This window comes from Hippopotamus amphibius, chromosome 3, assembly GCF_030028045.1.
Source record: "Hippopotamus amphibius kiboko isolate mHipAmp2 chromosome 3, mHipAmp2.hap2, whole genome shotgun sequence".
NCBI lineage: Eukaryota > Metazoa > Chordata > Mammalia > Artiodactyla > Hippopotamidae > Hippopotamus > Hippopotamus amphibius.
In genome coordinates this window covers 24,627,440-24,641,780 of record NC_080188.1, presented here as the reverse complement: position 1 = coordinate 24,641,780, position 14,341 = coordinate 24,627,440, and the positions used below count along the sequence as shown (strand labels likewise).

Below are 14,341 nucleotides of genomic sequence, written 5' to 3'. Positions count from 1 at the left end.
ATGTAATCTTTACAACTTTATAACTAGGGCTTCTTTTTAATTCTCATTTTTTTTCTGATGAAGAAGCTATGAATGGCTTAGTGAAGTTACTTACTTGCCCAAGCTCACGCAAGTTAATAAGTATAATGAAACCCATATCTGCCTGACCATTAAGTTTGTGCTCTTAACCACACTGCTTTATAGTAAAAAGATTTGGAAAAGAAAAATGGGCATTAACTTTACCCGTTTTAGAATTTCAGGCCCTATCAGTGGGCTGAGTTACTCTTTACCTACCCCTGTCTCTGTTGCTTGGATGTAAAAGACTGGCAGCATTGTAATCTCTCCGGTGTTATATGGAATAAATAAGTAGGCAGGAATGCCTAGACATTTTAAGTTGCTCCTGCAGTCTGTAAAAGAAAGATTATTTGTTTTTAAGATTAACTTCTTTGGGAATTATTTCAGGTGTCTATTTTTAGGTTTCAAGTACTGAAGGAAGTGGGAGTTTTGTACATTGATAAATAGTCATTTCCTTTCTTAATCTATAGATTATTATTCATCTGCCATAAGGGGAGGCTTCGTATATATCACAATGAGATATAAAGCAGTCTTAGTAACAGTAAAAAGTTCCACTTGGAGGGCTCCTTTTTAACAAAATATCTACCTGAATACCCTTCCATTAAATTTGGAATAACATACTTTGATTTTCCTTTTCAGTTATTTGAATATAAATATTTGTTCTAATTTCTATGATAATATTGCAGTTAAGTTATACAAACGGTTGATGTCATAGTTTAAAAGTCTTGCTCTTTTTCCTTAATTTTGTAAATTGTAAAAGTTTTCATAAGAGTGCTGGTTTATTTCATTTTGTAAGCTATGTTTCATATACTAATAACCAGTGAGCAAATATTAAAGGGAATCTGATTAATTTTCTATGCTTAACTTCTAGGTTATTTCACCATTTCCACTGCATTTTATTGTTGATTTATGTTTTTATTCCTCATATAATATACTGCTTTTTCATTGCTATCTATACATTTACTTCTTTTTAGTTATATTAGTCACACATGCACTTTCATACTAACTTTTTGAAGATAAAATGCTTTGTAAATATGTCATGAAAGGTAAATAGTGGTTTGTAGTTGTAAATACCCTATGTAGAAATATATTGATATAGTATTTTTAATGCAATCAGGGTGTCAATCAAATTGATGTTGTGATTTGGCATATCAAATAATATGCCTTCTCAACCCCTGACCTTGGAAAATAGAAGTACCTATAAATGCAAAAAATACATTCTTGATAATGCATTCTAAAAGCAATAACCTACTTCTAATGAATAATGGATTTAACTCTACCCACGTATCAGATCACACATAGTGAAGATAAATCTAGGTTGAAATAATTTATGTTCCAACCTAATTTGCAACTAACAAAGTTTGTATTATTTCAGTTCTGAGTGGTTCAATTTCAGTGGTTAAGTTAAAGGAAACATTGTATAAGGCACCTTGCTTGATCTTAATCACTTTTGCACAGCTAGAGTGCCAAGCACAGTGCCAGGCACTTAGTAGGCACTTCAGAAGCTTTTATTGAATAAAAGAATAAATGAGTTCCTGATATTAAATCTGGCAATGTAATACCAATGAGAAGACTTCTTTGCCTTTATGGAAAGTCTCTTAAAACTTTACAATGGTGAATTTATCAGTGGGTACTCAGTCCATTTCATGGTTCAAATGAACTTGGGGAGGTGTTTCTTAAACCTACCTTGGAAATAACCAGGTCCTTAGAACTAAAAGGAAATCTAGCAGAATGCCTCAAACTAGCACATCTGCCTAAAAAAATATTTCAGTGCAATTTACCTCTGCTTTAGTTACCCTTAGATTTAATTAAGTGGAAAACAATAATTTTCCTGAAATACAAAGTTTTTATCTATCGTCCAAACTGACATCCTTTCTGTTTAACCAGACTAGAGGAAGTCCCCTTTTTTGAAGTTATTAAACATGAGTAAATGCACTTAAATTATCTGTCAATCCAAAAAGTATATAAAAAGTTATTAAAGGTTTGTTAACTGGCAAGTATTAATTTGTCTCATAAGAACACTCAGATTCATATGAATATTATATGTTTGAAAGAAAGAAATATGTATTTAACATATGGTTTACATGTAGATTGTGCTCTGATGATCTTTAAAGTTAGTTTTTGCAAATAAATAAATAAATCCACTCACTTCATATTCAAGACACATCTGAGTCCTCTATTAGAAGACAAAGACTACCTTGTTCTGTGATCTTGTACAAGTTTGTACACTCCTTTTAGCCTCAGGTGTGAAAGTAGTCAACAAAACTTTATCATTCTAAAAATGTAGTGCTGGATCAAATAATCCAACTTCAAATATTTATGTCCTTCCATATATGAAAATATCTACTTATGCAACCTCCCAAGTTCTTCTGGAACCTTCTCTCACACCCAGTGTCCTTCTACTTCCTCAAGACTAATTCTTCCACTCCATCTCTTGATTCCTTTTCTTCTTGTTCCTTTTTCAGTCTTGAATCATCAGTTATTATTTTCTTCTCTTACTTCTTCAAAGCTATCCTATCCTTTTCAACCATTTCCTTCGTTTAAGTTTCTGAAGATGCTTAATATGTTTAATTTACCATAAAGGCAAAAGCAAAACTCTCTCCAGATTCTATGTCACCCATTCCCCCATTATCAGATGCCACCCTCTTTTTCTCCATTCATGCTTTTTGAAAACATTGCTGATAACGGGTATGTTCTCACTTTTAGTTTAACTCTCACTGTAATCAGGTTACCTTTCCATTTACTGTCCTGTAACTAAAGGACAGCAATGACCTCCACATTTTCAGATCAGATAATAATTGAATACTGTTATACTCCAAGACTCCATTTCAGGCCCAAGTCAGCAACTTTTTCTCTTCTGTCAGGCCTTTAAAACAGTCCTTAGAATATCAACTTCCTTCCTCAAACCTTGACAGCTTCCACTATTCATTCTATTCTTTGAGATTCTTTGCCTGAGTTCAGAGTAGATGCAGTCTCCTTAGCACCTGCATTTGTTTACCCCCAAAGGTAGTCATTTAAGTTTATTTTGGATTTTTGTTTTTACTATTCATGTGATTCTCGCTTTAGAAATTTTACTGACAATACTTGTAGGAATATTGGCAACACTAAGCACACAGTCCATTATTTATTGTATCCAAATAGAGCTACTCATCCTCCGCACAAATATCAATCCTCAGGAAGTTTCTGATCACTTGCTCCCCTACCCCTGAATAATTAGGTCACTTTATAAGCGTATATAGTAGCCTTCTCTTTTGCATTGAATTCTTTATCACAGTTTGTAATTGCATGTTTATATCCAGGTCCTTCTCTGATCCTGATAACAATGCCCATGTTTATTTTAATAAATCATTTATCCTTGGCTCTTTGCACAAGGCCTAGTATATATCAGTTGCTCAATAAATGTGGTATGAATTAATGAAGTATAACCAAGTCAAAACTACAGCGCACACCTTTATCTTACCTTCCACAGTTATTATCTACAACTATACCCCATACCTTTCTCTTAACTTCCAAGCTCATGTATCCAAGATGCTCCCTAGGCATTTCTACATGAATGTGACATTTCAGTCTTTGCATATCTCTTTTAAAAGGTGAAAGAAACAACAAACAAACAAAAATAAAACCTCCTAAATGCCTATTTTTTTTCACATATACCTCAGTTCATGGCAAAACCTAATCTCACAAACCACAAGTAGAAAGTTTCCCTTATGATCTAACCAGTCATCGAATGATGTCCGTTCTCCTACCTATATGTCATAGACCATGCCCTTTCCACCTCTCATTATTTTGAGGCTCTATATCCCTCATTATCTCTAATCATGTCTCCCTTTAATCCATCCTCTACAGTAGTGCCAGAATTATCTCTCTAAAACAGAAATCTGATCATATAATTTTTCAGCTCTTTAATGAATGTTTGAAAACAATTCTTCAAGCAGCTCAGCTAATATGGTCCAGATATATAGCCTTCTTACATATTTGTTTACATGATGAATAATAAGAAAATATTTTTGTTATTTATTTTGCACTTTCTACCATGTGCCTGGGAATATCTCCCTGTTAGAAATGAAGAACTATAAGATTGGTTAAGTAAAGTTACTTGTTCAGGATCACGCATCTAATACGTGGTGAATCCAAGACTGAACACAGAATAAGTCCATGCTCATATTCTTCCTCTAGCCATTAAAAACATCCCCAAACATCCATGCCTCTATACATCTCCATGACGTTAGATGTGTTGATCCCTGTTGCTACAATGCCCTCTCCTTTCTTTCCTAACTGATGAACTACTACTCGTTCCTTAAAATCTGCCCAATTGTATCTAATTGCCATCCCCCATTATCTTTCTACAGTACCTGGCACAAATTTTTTTCATGTAACCTCATTAAATTATATTTTTACTATAAACAAATCTGTTTCTGATAGGTTACATGATCTAAGAGGATAATAGTTTTGTCATATTCATTATTTCTCTGCCAATACCTGGCATAGCATTTAGCACATAGTTTACTTGAATTAAATTTTTAAAAATACCTTTAGTCTCTTTAGATTGTTTTTACTTCTAAATCTGAGTCAGTGGTTCTACACTGGCCAAGAAAAGCGTATTCTCTGGAAATACACTATATATTAAATTACTTAAAACACAGGTATAGCATCATAATATCCAAACTAAAATGAAATGTGCCATTGTTTTGTGATTCACTCCATGCAATTCATAGAAAACATCACATTTCAAGTGTTTTGATTCACTTATTTGCATTTTTAAACATCATGCCTTGTTCCAAAAGCATTTCAGGCAGTTTACCAAAAGAATGCATGTACTTAAATTATTATAATAAAATATAAATAGAAGTAGAAAATCAGAATGAAGGAAAATAGACTGCAAATACGACCACCATTTGGGCTAGAACATTAACTGTAGTTCCTAGCTAGAGTAGCTGAGATTCAAATTCTGAGCTTCTTGGCTTTGAGGGTAAACTATGGTGCGGGGTCGGGGGGACTTATTTTTCTTTAACCAAAAAAATGGAAGTATAAATTTCCTCAGAAAAAAAGATTTTCCTACTCTGAAAATCTCTTTTTTAAACAATATCATATGGGTTTTATATTAGGGAAAGCTGGGTGCTGTTGCAAGTAATGTCAACATTTTCCCAATAAATGCAGTAATGAATTTCATATTGATGTTTCTTGTAGTCCCCTTCAATAAAAGCTGAAGGCATTACATTAACATACAACTCAGTGAAGGCAATTCTTCAAGGAGCTAAGCTAATATGGTCCAAGTATATAGCTTTCTCATGGCCCAATTTAATCCAAGGAAAGACTTTAGAGTACTTAGAGAAGTGGATGGACTGTATAACCTTCAAACAATCTTCTGTAAGTATCGCTTTTCTCAGTCAGGATGGTTAGCAGACAGTTAACACAGAATTATCTGACCAGGGAGCATGTTGTTGTTTTATAAGTAATGGGCTTTCTGGTAGCCACAATGACTGTAAAAAAGCAACATGGTATGTGGAAAGAGCATAAATTTGCCACTTTGGAAACCTGGGGTTTTCTCCAAAGACTGTTGTATTTAGTGTTATATTTATGAGAGCTCCATTTCCTTATTCTAAGGGACAGTCTCTGAGATTCTTTCCAACTCTGAAACTACGTGGTTGTTATTTTCATTTATATGCAGGTCACTTCACTACTAGGTGTCTATATTTTAGCTAAAGCGTTTGCTCAATCTACTAACACATCATTTTATCGAATACTCTAAGAAAGCCAAGATCGATTCGCCACAATGGTGTGAGATGTTTTGATTTCCATAATCAGGAATTTTCCAGACTTGGAATTTTAAGTATATATTTGGACACTTTAATACAGTGATAACTTCAGAATATTCTGATTCTCATAAAACGTCATTTAAAAAATCATCATAAGCTTAATTAGTATGGATTTTATTTCGTTTTAATTCCACTTAAGTGACAGCATCAACTGATTCTATAGCAACATAATTTACTTTTTTCCCCTGGATAATGTATAAAAATAAATCATTTACTGTTTTATTGAATAGCCATATTTTCCTGCTTCTCTCTTATGTGTCTCCATCACAAGTAAAACAATTTCCACAAATATGTGGAAATTCCACAATATTGTTTTTCAGTTGAGCTTATTTTATTATCTCCCAGTGTCCTACATCTATAGATGGTGAAATTGAGGACTTTTGGGATAATTATATAATATAATTGTAGAACACACTATTGGAATCTATTTCTATTAATCTAATAAATGGTTATTGTATTCTATAAAATACTTTACATGTTTATATACATTATATATACCTATATATATATTACCATAGTAAGCATTCTAGTAGATGTCATTCATTTGTCATGAAGCAAACATTTTTTGAGCCTGCTCTGTGCCAGGAACTTTGTTAGGAATTCTGCATTGCACAGTCTCTGCCTTCAAGGAGCTTACAATCCAGGCAAGAAAAAAAGTGAAAAGAATATGTGCCCCTATAGAGACAAGCACTAGGGTGTGTGGAAGCACATGGAAGGGGTGTTTATTGCAGTAGGAAATGATGTCTCAATAGATGTGATTTTGGGCTGAGTCAGTGTAAAACAGATCCAACTAGGGGACCAGTGTGGCTTGATTGTGAGCTCCTGGCTCAATTGTGGTATCATGCACAGGTTAGGGAACTCAGGAGGGTGTACAGATTTAGGGTGGGAGTGAAAGTAACCTGAGTTCATTTCTGGATATTTTATGTTTTAAGTATCTGTGGGATATATAGTGGAGAAGTCTAGTGAAATAATTGGGTAAGAATTCTGGTGAGAGAGATTTTAGTTATTCCTGCATTGGTAGCAAAAGCCATTAAGAGTCACTGAAAATTAATAGACACCAGCAGTGCCAGTTTGCCTTCATTTCCCTCATCCTCCGTCCATTTGGTTTCATTCTTCACATTTAACATTGTTTCCTTTACTTATATTTTCAGCTATTATCTGGCCTTGTTCTTCAAAAAGTACGTGAGGTAGCTTTAGAGTGGGAATATGGAATGATGAGTTTAGACTGTAAGAAATTAAGACAGCATGAGCAATCAGAGCTTGCCCAGTTCTCAAAAGAAACAAAAACTTTACGTAAGGACATGAGCACTAAAATAAATAAATGTATATATATATATATATATATATATCTTGTGGCAGTGAATACTATTAACATTAACAATAGACTTCATTGCACTGTTTCTCTTCGAGGGCCTCAGGATTTTAGTGTAAGCCAAGTGTTGCACTACATAAAGTGAAATTGGTCTGGTGGGGTCACAATCTTGTGGCCTAAGTATTCAGCCTGCCGATGGTCTGGCTTGATCAAAGGTTTGCATGATATTCAAAGAAGACTTTATAACATAATATCTATCGACTTGGTTCATTTTAATAGAAGTTAGTAATGAATAGGGCAAGGTACTATCTATTAGTAACAGCCTAGAGTATGGATATTCTTTGATACTATTATCAGCAGATTCATGTCGTACAAATAGCAGTCATAGAATATATTATGTGGACTTAATCTTTCTACTCTGCTTTAGAAGACCTTAGAATTAAGCTATGAACTATTAGAAGTCAGCTATGAATTCAACAGTATTTTTTCTCTATACATTTAAAATTTTCATATTAAATGTACAGGAACAATTTGCTTTATTGTAGATTTATGGTAATTATTTTCAGATGGACTAAGGGGGAGTTATTTTATCCTTTAAAACAAGATCTTATAAGGATCTAAATCAGGAAGACTTTATAGAACTATGGTTATGAATAGAAGTTTAGCCCCAAGGGCGTGCCCTGCCATTCATTCAATAAATTAGTAAGAAATTTTAGGTGCCAACCACTGGGTTTTGACTAGAGAAAGTAGTCATGATTGTTTTAGTTTCCTTGCTTCTGGTTTTGAAAATACTCAAGTTTCCAACTTCTAAGGGAACATTTTGAAGCCAAAAAAACATCTTCTTGAATTCTGAGTTTGCCTCTGAAGTTTCTACTGATATTCAAAAATTGAAGCCATACTTTGAATAATGAAAAAAAGTAAGATGAAATTTTGTCCTTTGTAAGAACAGTAAAAGTTACAAACATATGTTAGAATGATTTTTAACACTGCTTACTATAATGTCCAACACTGGTTGGGATGAAACAGAAAAGACCAACACACAAATATACAGGACTGATATATGGCTGGTATGGACTGATACAGCCTTTCTGGGTTTTTATAGCTGATGCCCATTCAGACTGGTCAGAGTATCTGTTCTGATTTGTTAGTGCCTCTGCTCTAAAGTTTGTTAAATATTTTTAGTATCCACTGTGTATTTATGTACAACTGAAGGGTATCCAAGTTGGGGGGGCAGGAAGGGTGTTGGTAAGAGTGAGTACAGTTTCTATATACAGATTCCTCTTGAAACAAAGGATATTTTACATTTTATGTTTCTTTGTATAAGTGTCTAAACCCTATACCATAATTCTTGACCCAACTTAAACACCTCTCTTCCACAAAACCATCTTTAAGCTTCTCCATGCAATGTTTGTGTCTTCTTCCAAAGATGCAGAGTATATTACCTATACATCTTATATGCCAGTAATCATTGTCTAGCTTGTAAAAGAGTTATAACCATCACTGCTCTCCATTAAAAGGCTATGGTTTTCAACGTAGTTCAAATATGCATTAGTTCATTTGATTCTCACAACAGTTCAATATGGCTTTGATATAATTATTTCCCTTTTTAAAACTAGAAGCTGAAGCAGGAAGAGGTTAAAGAACATTCCCAAGATCCAAATTTTCTATAACTGCAATTCGATATCATTTTAAGTGATATTTAGGTATAACTGAAATAATAATGTAAACACTATATGTTAGAACTTTATGGGTTAAAAAGTCCTTTTAGAAGATTGACCTAGTAATATAAACTCAATTGAAATATCTTGAGAAAAAGCACTCCCAAGTTTCACACAGCTTCCTCAGAGATAAAGTCACGAGGTGTGACGTTTAGGGCAGAGGTTTGGAAGCCACACACATTTGATTTTGTGTGATTTTTTAGCCACTTAGTAGACAGGAGAACTGGTCATGTCATAAAACCTCTTTAGCTTCCATTTATGATTTTGTAGCTTCGGGTTACAACATAGAACTTACTTCTTTCTTATCCAGTAGCGAAGTTTGTCACCAATGACACCTTTAGGCTTAACACTTGACGAATCCTAGCGCTCACAAGGTACTAGTTATCATTGCTACCAGTTCTGCTCTTGAGGATTACCCTCCATGTGTAACATGGGAAAAGCTGTTTTATAGCTTTCATAAAGCTACAGATGGTAATCCCTTACCCCTTTTTCTTTTATGCTCCAGCCAGGTCTGGAAGAATGCCTTATCAGCAAGGGAAAGAGGCGAGGGAGAAACCCAGTGCCAGTGAAGGACAGGAAATGCAGCCCTGTTTATAAATACTCCTGGGCTTTTAGAGGCTCTTTGTTATCTTAGTTTACTTGAACATTTTGAGAATTCTTATTCAGAATACTCATACTTGAAATTCTGTTCTAGGCCAGTTGGTCCTCTAAATCTATTGATTTACGCTATTCAGTATTTTGGATAATTCATTGCTAGCTCAAATTTGTTTGCATTTAGATAACTAGCAATGAGTTTATATTAGTACAGCAGTGCAGTTAAATATTTTTCAGGCTTCATTAAATATTATTATTTAATGTTGAGTAAATATTTTCAGGTTTCATTAATTTGGCTACATGTTATGTGCCTACCTCATGGAAGGAGTCGTGCTAAGGTTATAATGGTGAACAAGATAGAAATAGCACCAGCATTCACTGAACTTAGATTCTAATAAGAAAGAAAGATGTCAATCAAATAATCACACAACGAAAGAAAGAATTTACTCATTTTGAAAAATGCCATGATGGAAGTAAACTGGGTGCTCCGAAAGAGTGTAGATGGGGAGCAAGGACCGCATTAGATAGAGTTCGGAAGTACTTTCTGAGGAAATGACATTTAAACCAAGACCACAATATGACAGGATATTGATCACATGGAAAATTGAAAGGAGGGAAGCCATTCCAGGATGGGGAAGTGAAACTGCTAGGTGGTATTTCAGGGGGTTCCGAGGAGCTCTGGTTCTTTATGTCTCAGTGCAGAAAGAATTCAGCAAGGGGCAAAGTCATAGATAAGAAGTGATTTATTAGAATAGGATGCTTGTGAGGCTTACAAGCAAGCAGGCCAGAGGGTACTGTGCCTCAAGAACTCTATGGGCTACAGTTTTATAACCAAAGGAAAAGTGGGGAGGGGGAGGAGATCACCTTCTTCCTCATTCTTGAGTAGAAGTCAGGCTTCCAGCATCAGTTCTTCCTCCATGTCAAGCAGGGGAGTTTTCTTGTCCCTACATGGTCAAGCCAGGGCTGTCATGGTGCAATGGAAATGAGCGAAAAGGCAGTAGCATATGCTTAAAATGGTAAATCATCTCAGGTTTTAGTATAATGTCACCTTTTCCTTATATTTTTGTCTTTAGTGCACATAGAAGAGTGTGTCCAAGGAATCATTAACTTACTGAGCTCACTGGGCAGGATGTGTGTCTCATCCCATCATTGTTTTATTGTTTTGGGGCATGTCTCATGCTTCTGTTGCATGGTTTGGTTGCTAAATAAGCCTGCTTAGTTTGGTGGTTAAGCACATTTGCTTTCTAGAGTGTTCATTAACTTACAGGGGTCTCCCATAATTTTTTCTTTGCTTACAATCCCCTAGTGAGATTAACTATTTAATTACCTACTTTGTCCCTTTACTCTGTCCCTATCAAAAGTAGCATAGCCAAAGGCACCAAACAAAGAAATCCGCTGAATACAGGTTATTTCAGTGGGACTGGTATATAATGAACAAAAAAAGACACCATGACAGGAAGTGTTGATTTTATTCTAAGTCCCATGAGATGGTATGTAAGAGATTTAAGCCAAGGGGTGACACCATCCAATTTATGTCTCAAAAAAAATCCCCATGGGGGCCGTAGTTTGACTAATGATTGGATGAGGTTGAGCCAAGTGGGAGAGCACAAAGGAATGCTGCTTGGTTCAGGCAGGAGAAAACTCTGACCCAGACTAAAGTGGGTGAGAACTGAACTAGGAAGTATAGGGAGAAAAAGGTTGTGGATGAGCTAGGCAGAAATCGAAAAGCTTGTATTTCATCTTCCTTCTATGTTTTTAGTATTTATTACACTAACATCTGTATATGAATACAATTTCTTGCCATCTGAGTAAAGCATTACTGTATGATTTTTGACATGAAGGGGAGAGAGCCTGTTATCAAGTTAAAGAAATTAAATTTTTAATTCAAAATTTGAGATCATTCACTGTAATGATCATTCCTTTTGTTAAATTATTTCTACATTTCATTTATTCATTCAGTCATTCATTCAACAAATATTTGAGTCACTTGTAAGAGTCAAAAATGTTGTATCGTTTGTGAAAGTTGTATTTTTGGTTGTCAGTGTTCCATGTAAACAACAAAAAAGTGGTTTTCTAGGAAAATGGTACCATTGATTTACTCTGGGGGTTTCCTCTCCCTCATGGTTTTAGGACTTAATAAAGTACATTTAATTTCCTAAATTCTTTTTTGCTAATGGCTAATGATGCTTATCAAGATACTTTTCTTCAGAATTTGAACTGGAGTTTGGAAAATGTTAAGAAGCGGTCTCAACCCACATTCTGTTAATTCTTGTATTTTTCAATAGAAAAAAGAAAAAGCCTCTGTAATGATACAGAACAATGCTTATGCGGTGGCTGTTGCCAATTATGCCCCGAATCTTTCCAAAGACCCAGTTCTTTCCACTATCTCCAAGAGTGCAACCACGCCAGAACCCAACAAGAAGCCGGAAAACAAGCCAGCCGAAGCCAAGAAAACCTTCAACAGTGTTAGCAAAATTGACAGAATGTCTAGAATAGTTTTCCCAGTTTTGTTTGGTACATTTAATTTAGTTTACTGGGCTACATATTTAAACAGAGAACCTGTGTTAGGGGTCAGTCCTTGAGTCTAGACACAGGTTGTCTTTGGGATGTATAGCAACACTAAACTTGGTTTGTTTTGCCATGTACAGTCTGACTAATAACTGCTAATTTGTGAACCAACATGTACAGTATGTATATAGCAACATTGCTTATAGACCTCTAATGGAGACACGCATTTGCTAACTCGTGGTACTACAGGCAGAAAGCACCCCATGCCCAAACAGCCATTGCCTTTTTAAAAGGTTTACCGTAAGAACTGGTTTAAAGTGTATTTCAGATGACCTGATTTATTTTCTCTTCTTCTAACAGCAATGCAAATGGAGATCCTATATATCATACTTTGTGGACCCTTTTGATTTAGGTCTTACATAGGAGTATTTTCTACTGTTGCCTAACTATAGTGTAAGATACCATTGTCTTTACAAGATGAATTCCTCTAAATAACAGAACCTCATATCTGCAACATCAGTTCCCTTCCCAAGTGCTCCGAATCCCTGCTAGTATAATTGGAAGCTTAGCACACATCAGAGGAAAAACTAGAGATTTGAAATCAGCTTTTAATTACTCTGTATCGTATCTATAGCCATGTACATATTACAGCATGACACATTCAAATAATTATGAGTCACCCTGACAGGATGTTCATTATGCCTAGAATTTAATAACTATTGGAATGTCATGGTCATCACATTTTTAGCATCAGAGTTTATTTGAAAGTAATAATTGAAATCCTACAGAGTATTTTAGTCACTGGAAAATACCTTAAATTAAAAAAAAAAAGACAATAAATAGGTCTTACTCTTTCCAGGTATGTGTTGTGTTGAAATTGATCAGCTAAATTTTCTTGGTGCTGGAGACTGGAAAAAACATCCAGTTTGGCTGCTGCAGAGCAACATTCATATTGGATTAGAAAATTGTGCCAAAAACTCCCATCAATGAGAATTCATAGGTGTCACAGAATATATATGAGCACTTATATGATTCTCTCCTTTCCTGTTTACTGCAAATTCTGCCTTAAGGCTTCTTTTCACCAGGACTCAGAAGCCACTAATTACAAAGGAAAGGGCAGTTGATTGGCACATTTTTCTGTCTTGAAAGCAGCTCTTTCAGATAAGACAATGTAAATCTGCTTTTGTAAATTGCAACTTTAAATTTCTCTGACTCAAATTTGCAGCTTTGTATACCAGAAAAGGTTTTGGTAAGAGTTGAACATTTTTAAACTGAAACTTTAAAGCATCACCAACAGATTGCGGATTAGTTCATGTGCACAAACATCTCACACACACACACATACACACACACACAATTATCTCAATTAGGATACACACACAAACATGTAGCTAAATTAGAAACCACAATTTTCAATTTTATGTAATTACTAATCACTAATGAGTAAAATTCATTTTCCTTTTAGTATTTAAAGAATAATCTTCATGCCCCTGAAATATGTTAATAGAAATTAATAATTGTGTCTCATGCCTAGATTCAACATTTTGGGCAAACAAAATCCTTTTGACTCACATATACATTAGCAGTTATTAGTTGACTTTTACCAATAGATACACCTATATGATGGTGTTTTTGTAGAAACATAAGTAATCAAATAGTGGCATTTCTTGCAGTTTTGTACAGTATTTCAGTATAGTGCATAAATAGGTATGTTCATAAAATCAATAAAAGGAGTATCTTATGGAAATAAGCAAAATCATAACAAAAACTGCTATTTCTTTGCCTCGTTTAAAATTTTTTTTTCATTTTCTTTGTTTTAGTGTGATTCTATTATGTGCTTTGTATGATTGTATTAATACCAAGGTCACAAATACATCTTATTAACAGAATTTGCCATGAAGACAGCCTTGACATTAAAAATTCCCTCACGAAAAGTAATCCATAATCCTTAATAAAATAAATTTGTTACAGGCGCCAAAAATGCATTTCTTTAATTCCCTTCCAATAGCACCTTCTTTGTCATCTAAATTGTTTTAAAAATTGCACATTATTCGTACACTGGAATGGAAGATATCCTATTTTCTTACACATTTAAATATAGCAAAGCTCTTCTGGGTGGTTTAGGGAAGGTGCAATAGTCTAAGACAGTACACAATGCTTGAAGGCAAGCAATAAAAATGCTTTGCGTGGTATGTATTATTAGACACGTTAAATATTGTTCTTATAAGTTCTGCATTTCCCCATCAATGTGTGACTATACATTATAAATTTATAAATATGTACATATGTAAAAAATATTTGTGAATAGCAGTTTCTATAGGACAACAGAAAAGACTCAT

At 34.6% G+C, this 14,341-nt stretch overlaps 1 protein-coding gene across 3 annotated transcripts in view; it reads left to right on the top strand.

Moving 5' to 3' along the window:
• The window catches only part of GABRA2 (gamma-aminobutyric acid type A receptor subunit alpha2), a 119,940-nt gene extending 107,125 nt beyond the window's left edge, over window positions 1-12,815 (top strand). Inside the window, exons 9-10 of one of the 3 annotated variants that reach the window (XM_057727566.1) lie at window positions 11,345-11,347; window positions 11,780-12,076. In XM_057727566.1, coding sequence (XP_057583549.1) covers window positions 11,345-11,347; window positions 11,780-12,076 — 300 coding nt within the window. Of the gene's footprint in view, window positions 1-5,241; window positions 5,422-11,344; window positions 11,348-11,779 lie in introns of all 3 variants that reach the window. The other 2 variants (XM_057727564.1, XM_057727565.1) reach the window with 2 other exon arrangements.
• Window positions 12,816-14,341: the final 1,526 nt, after the last annotated feature.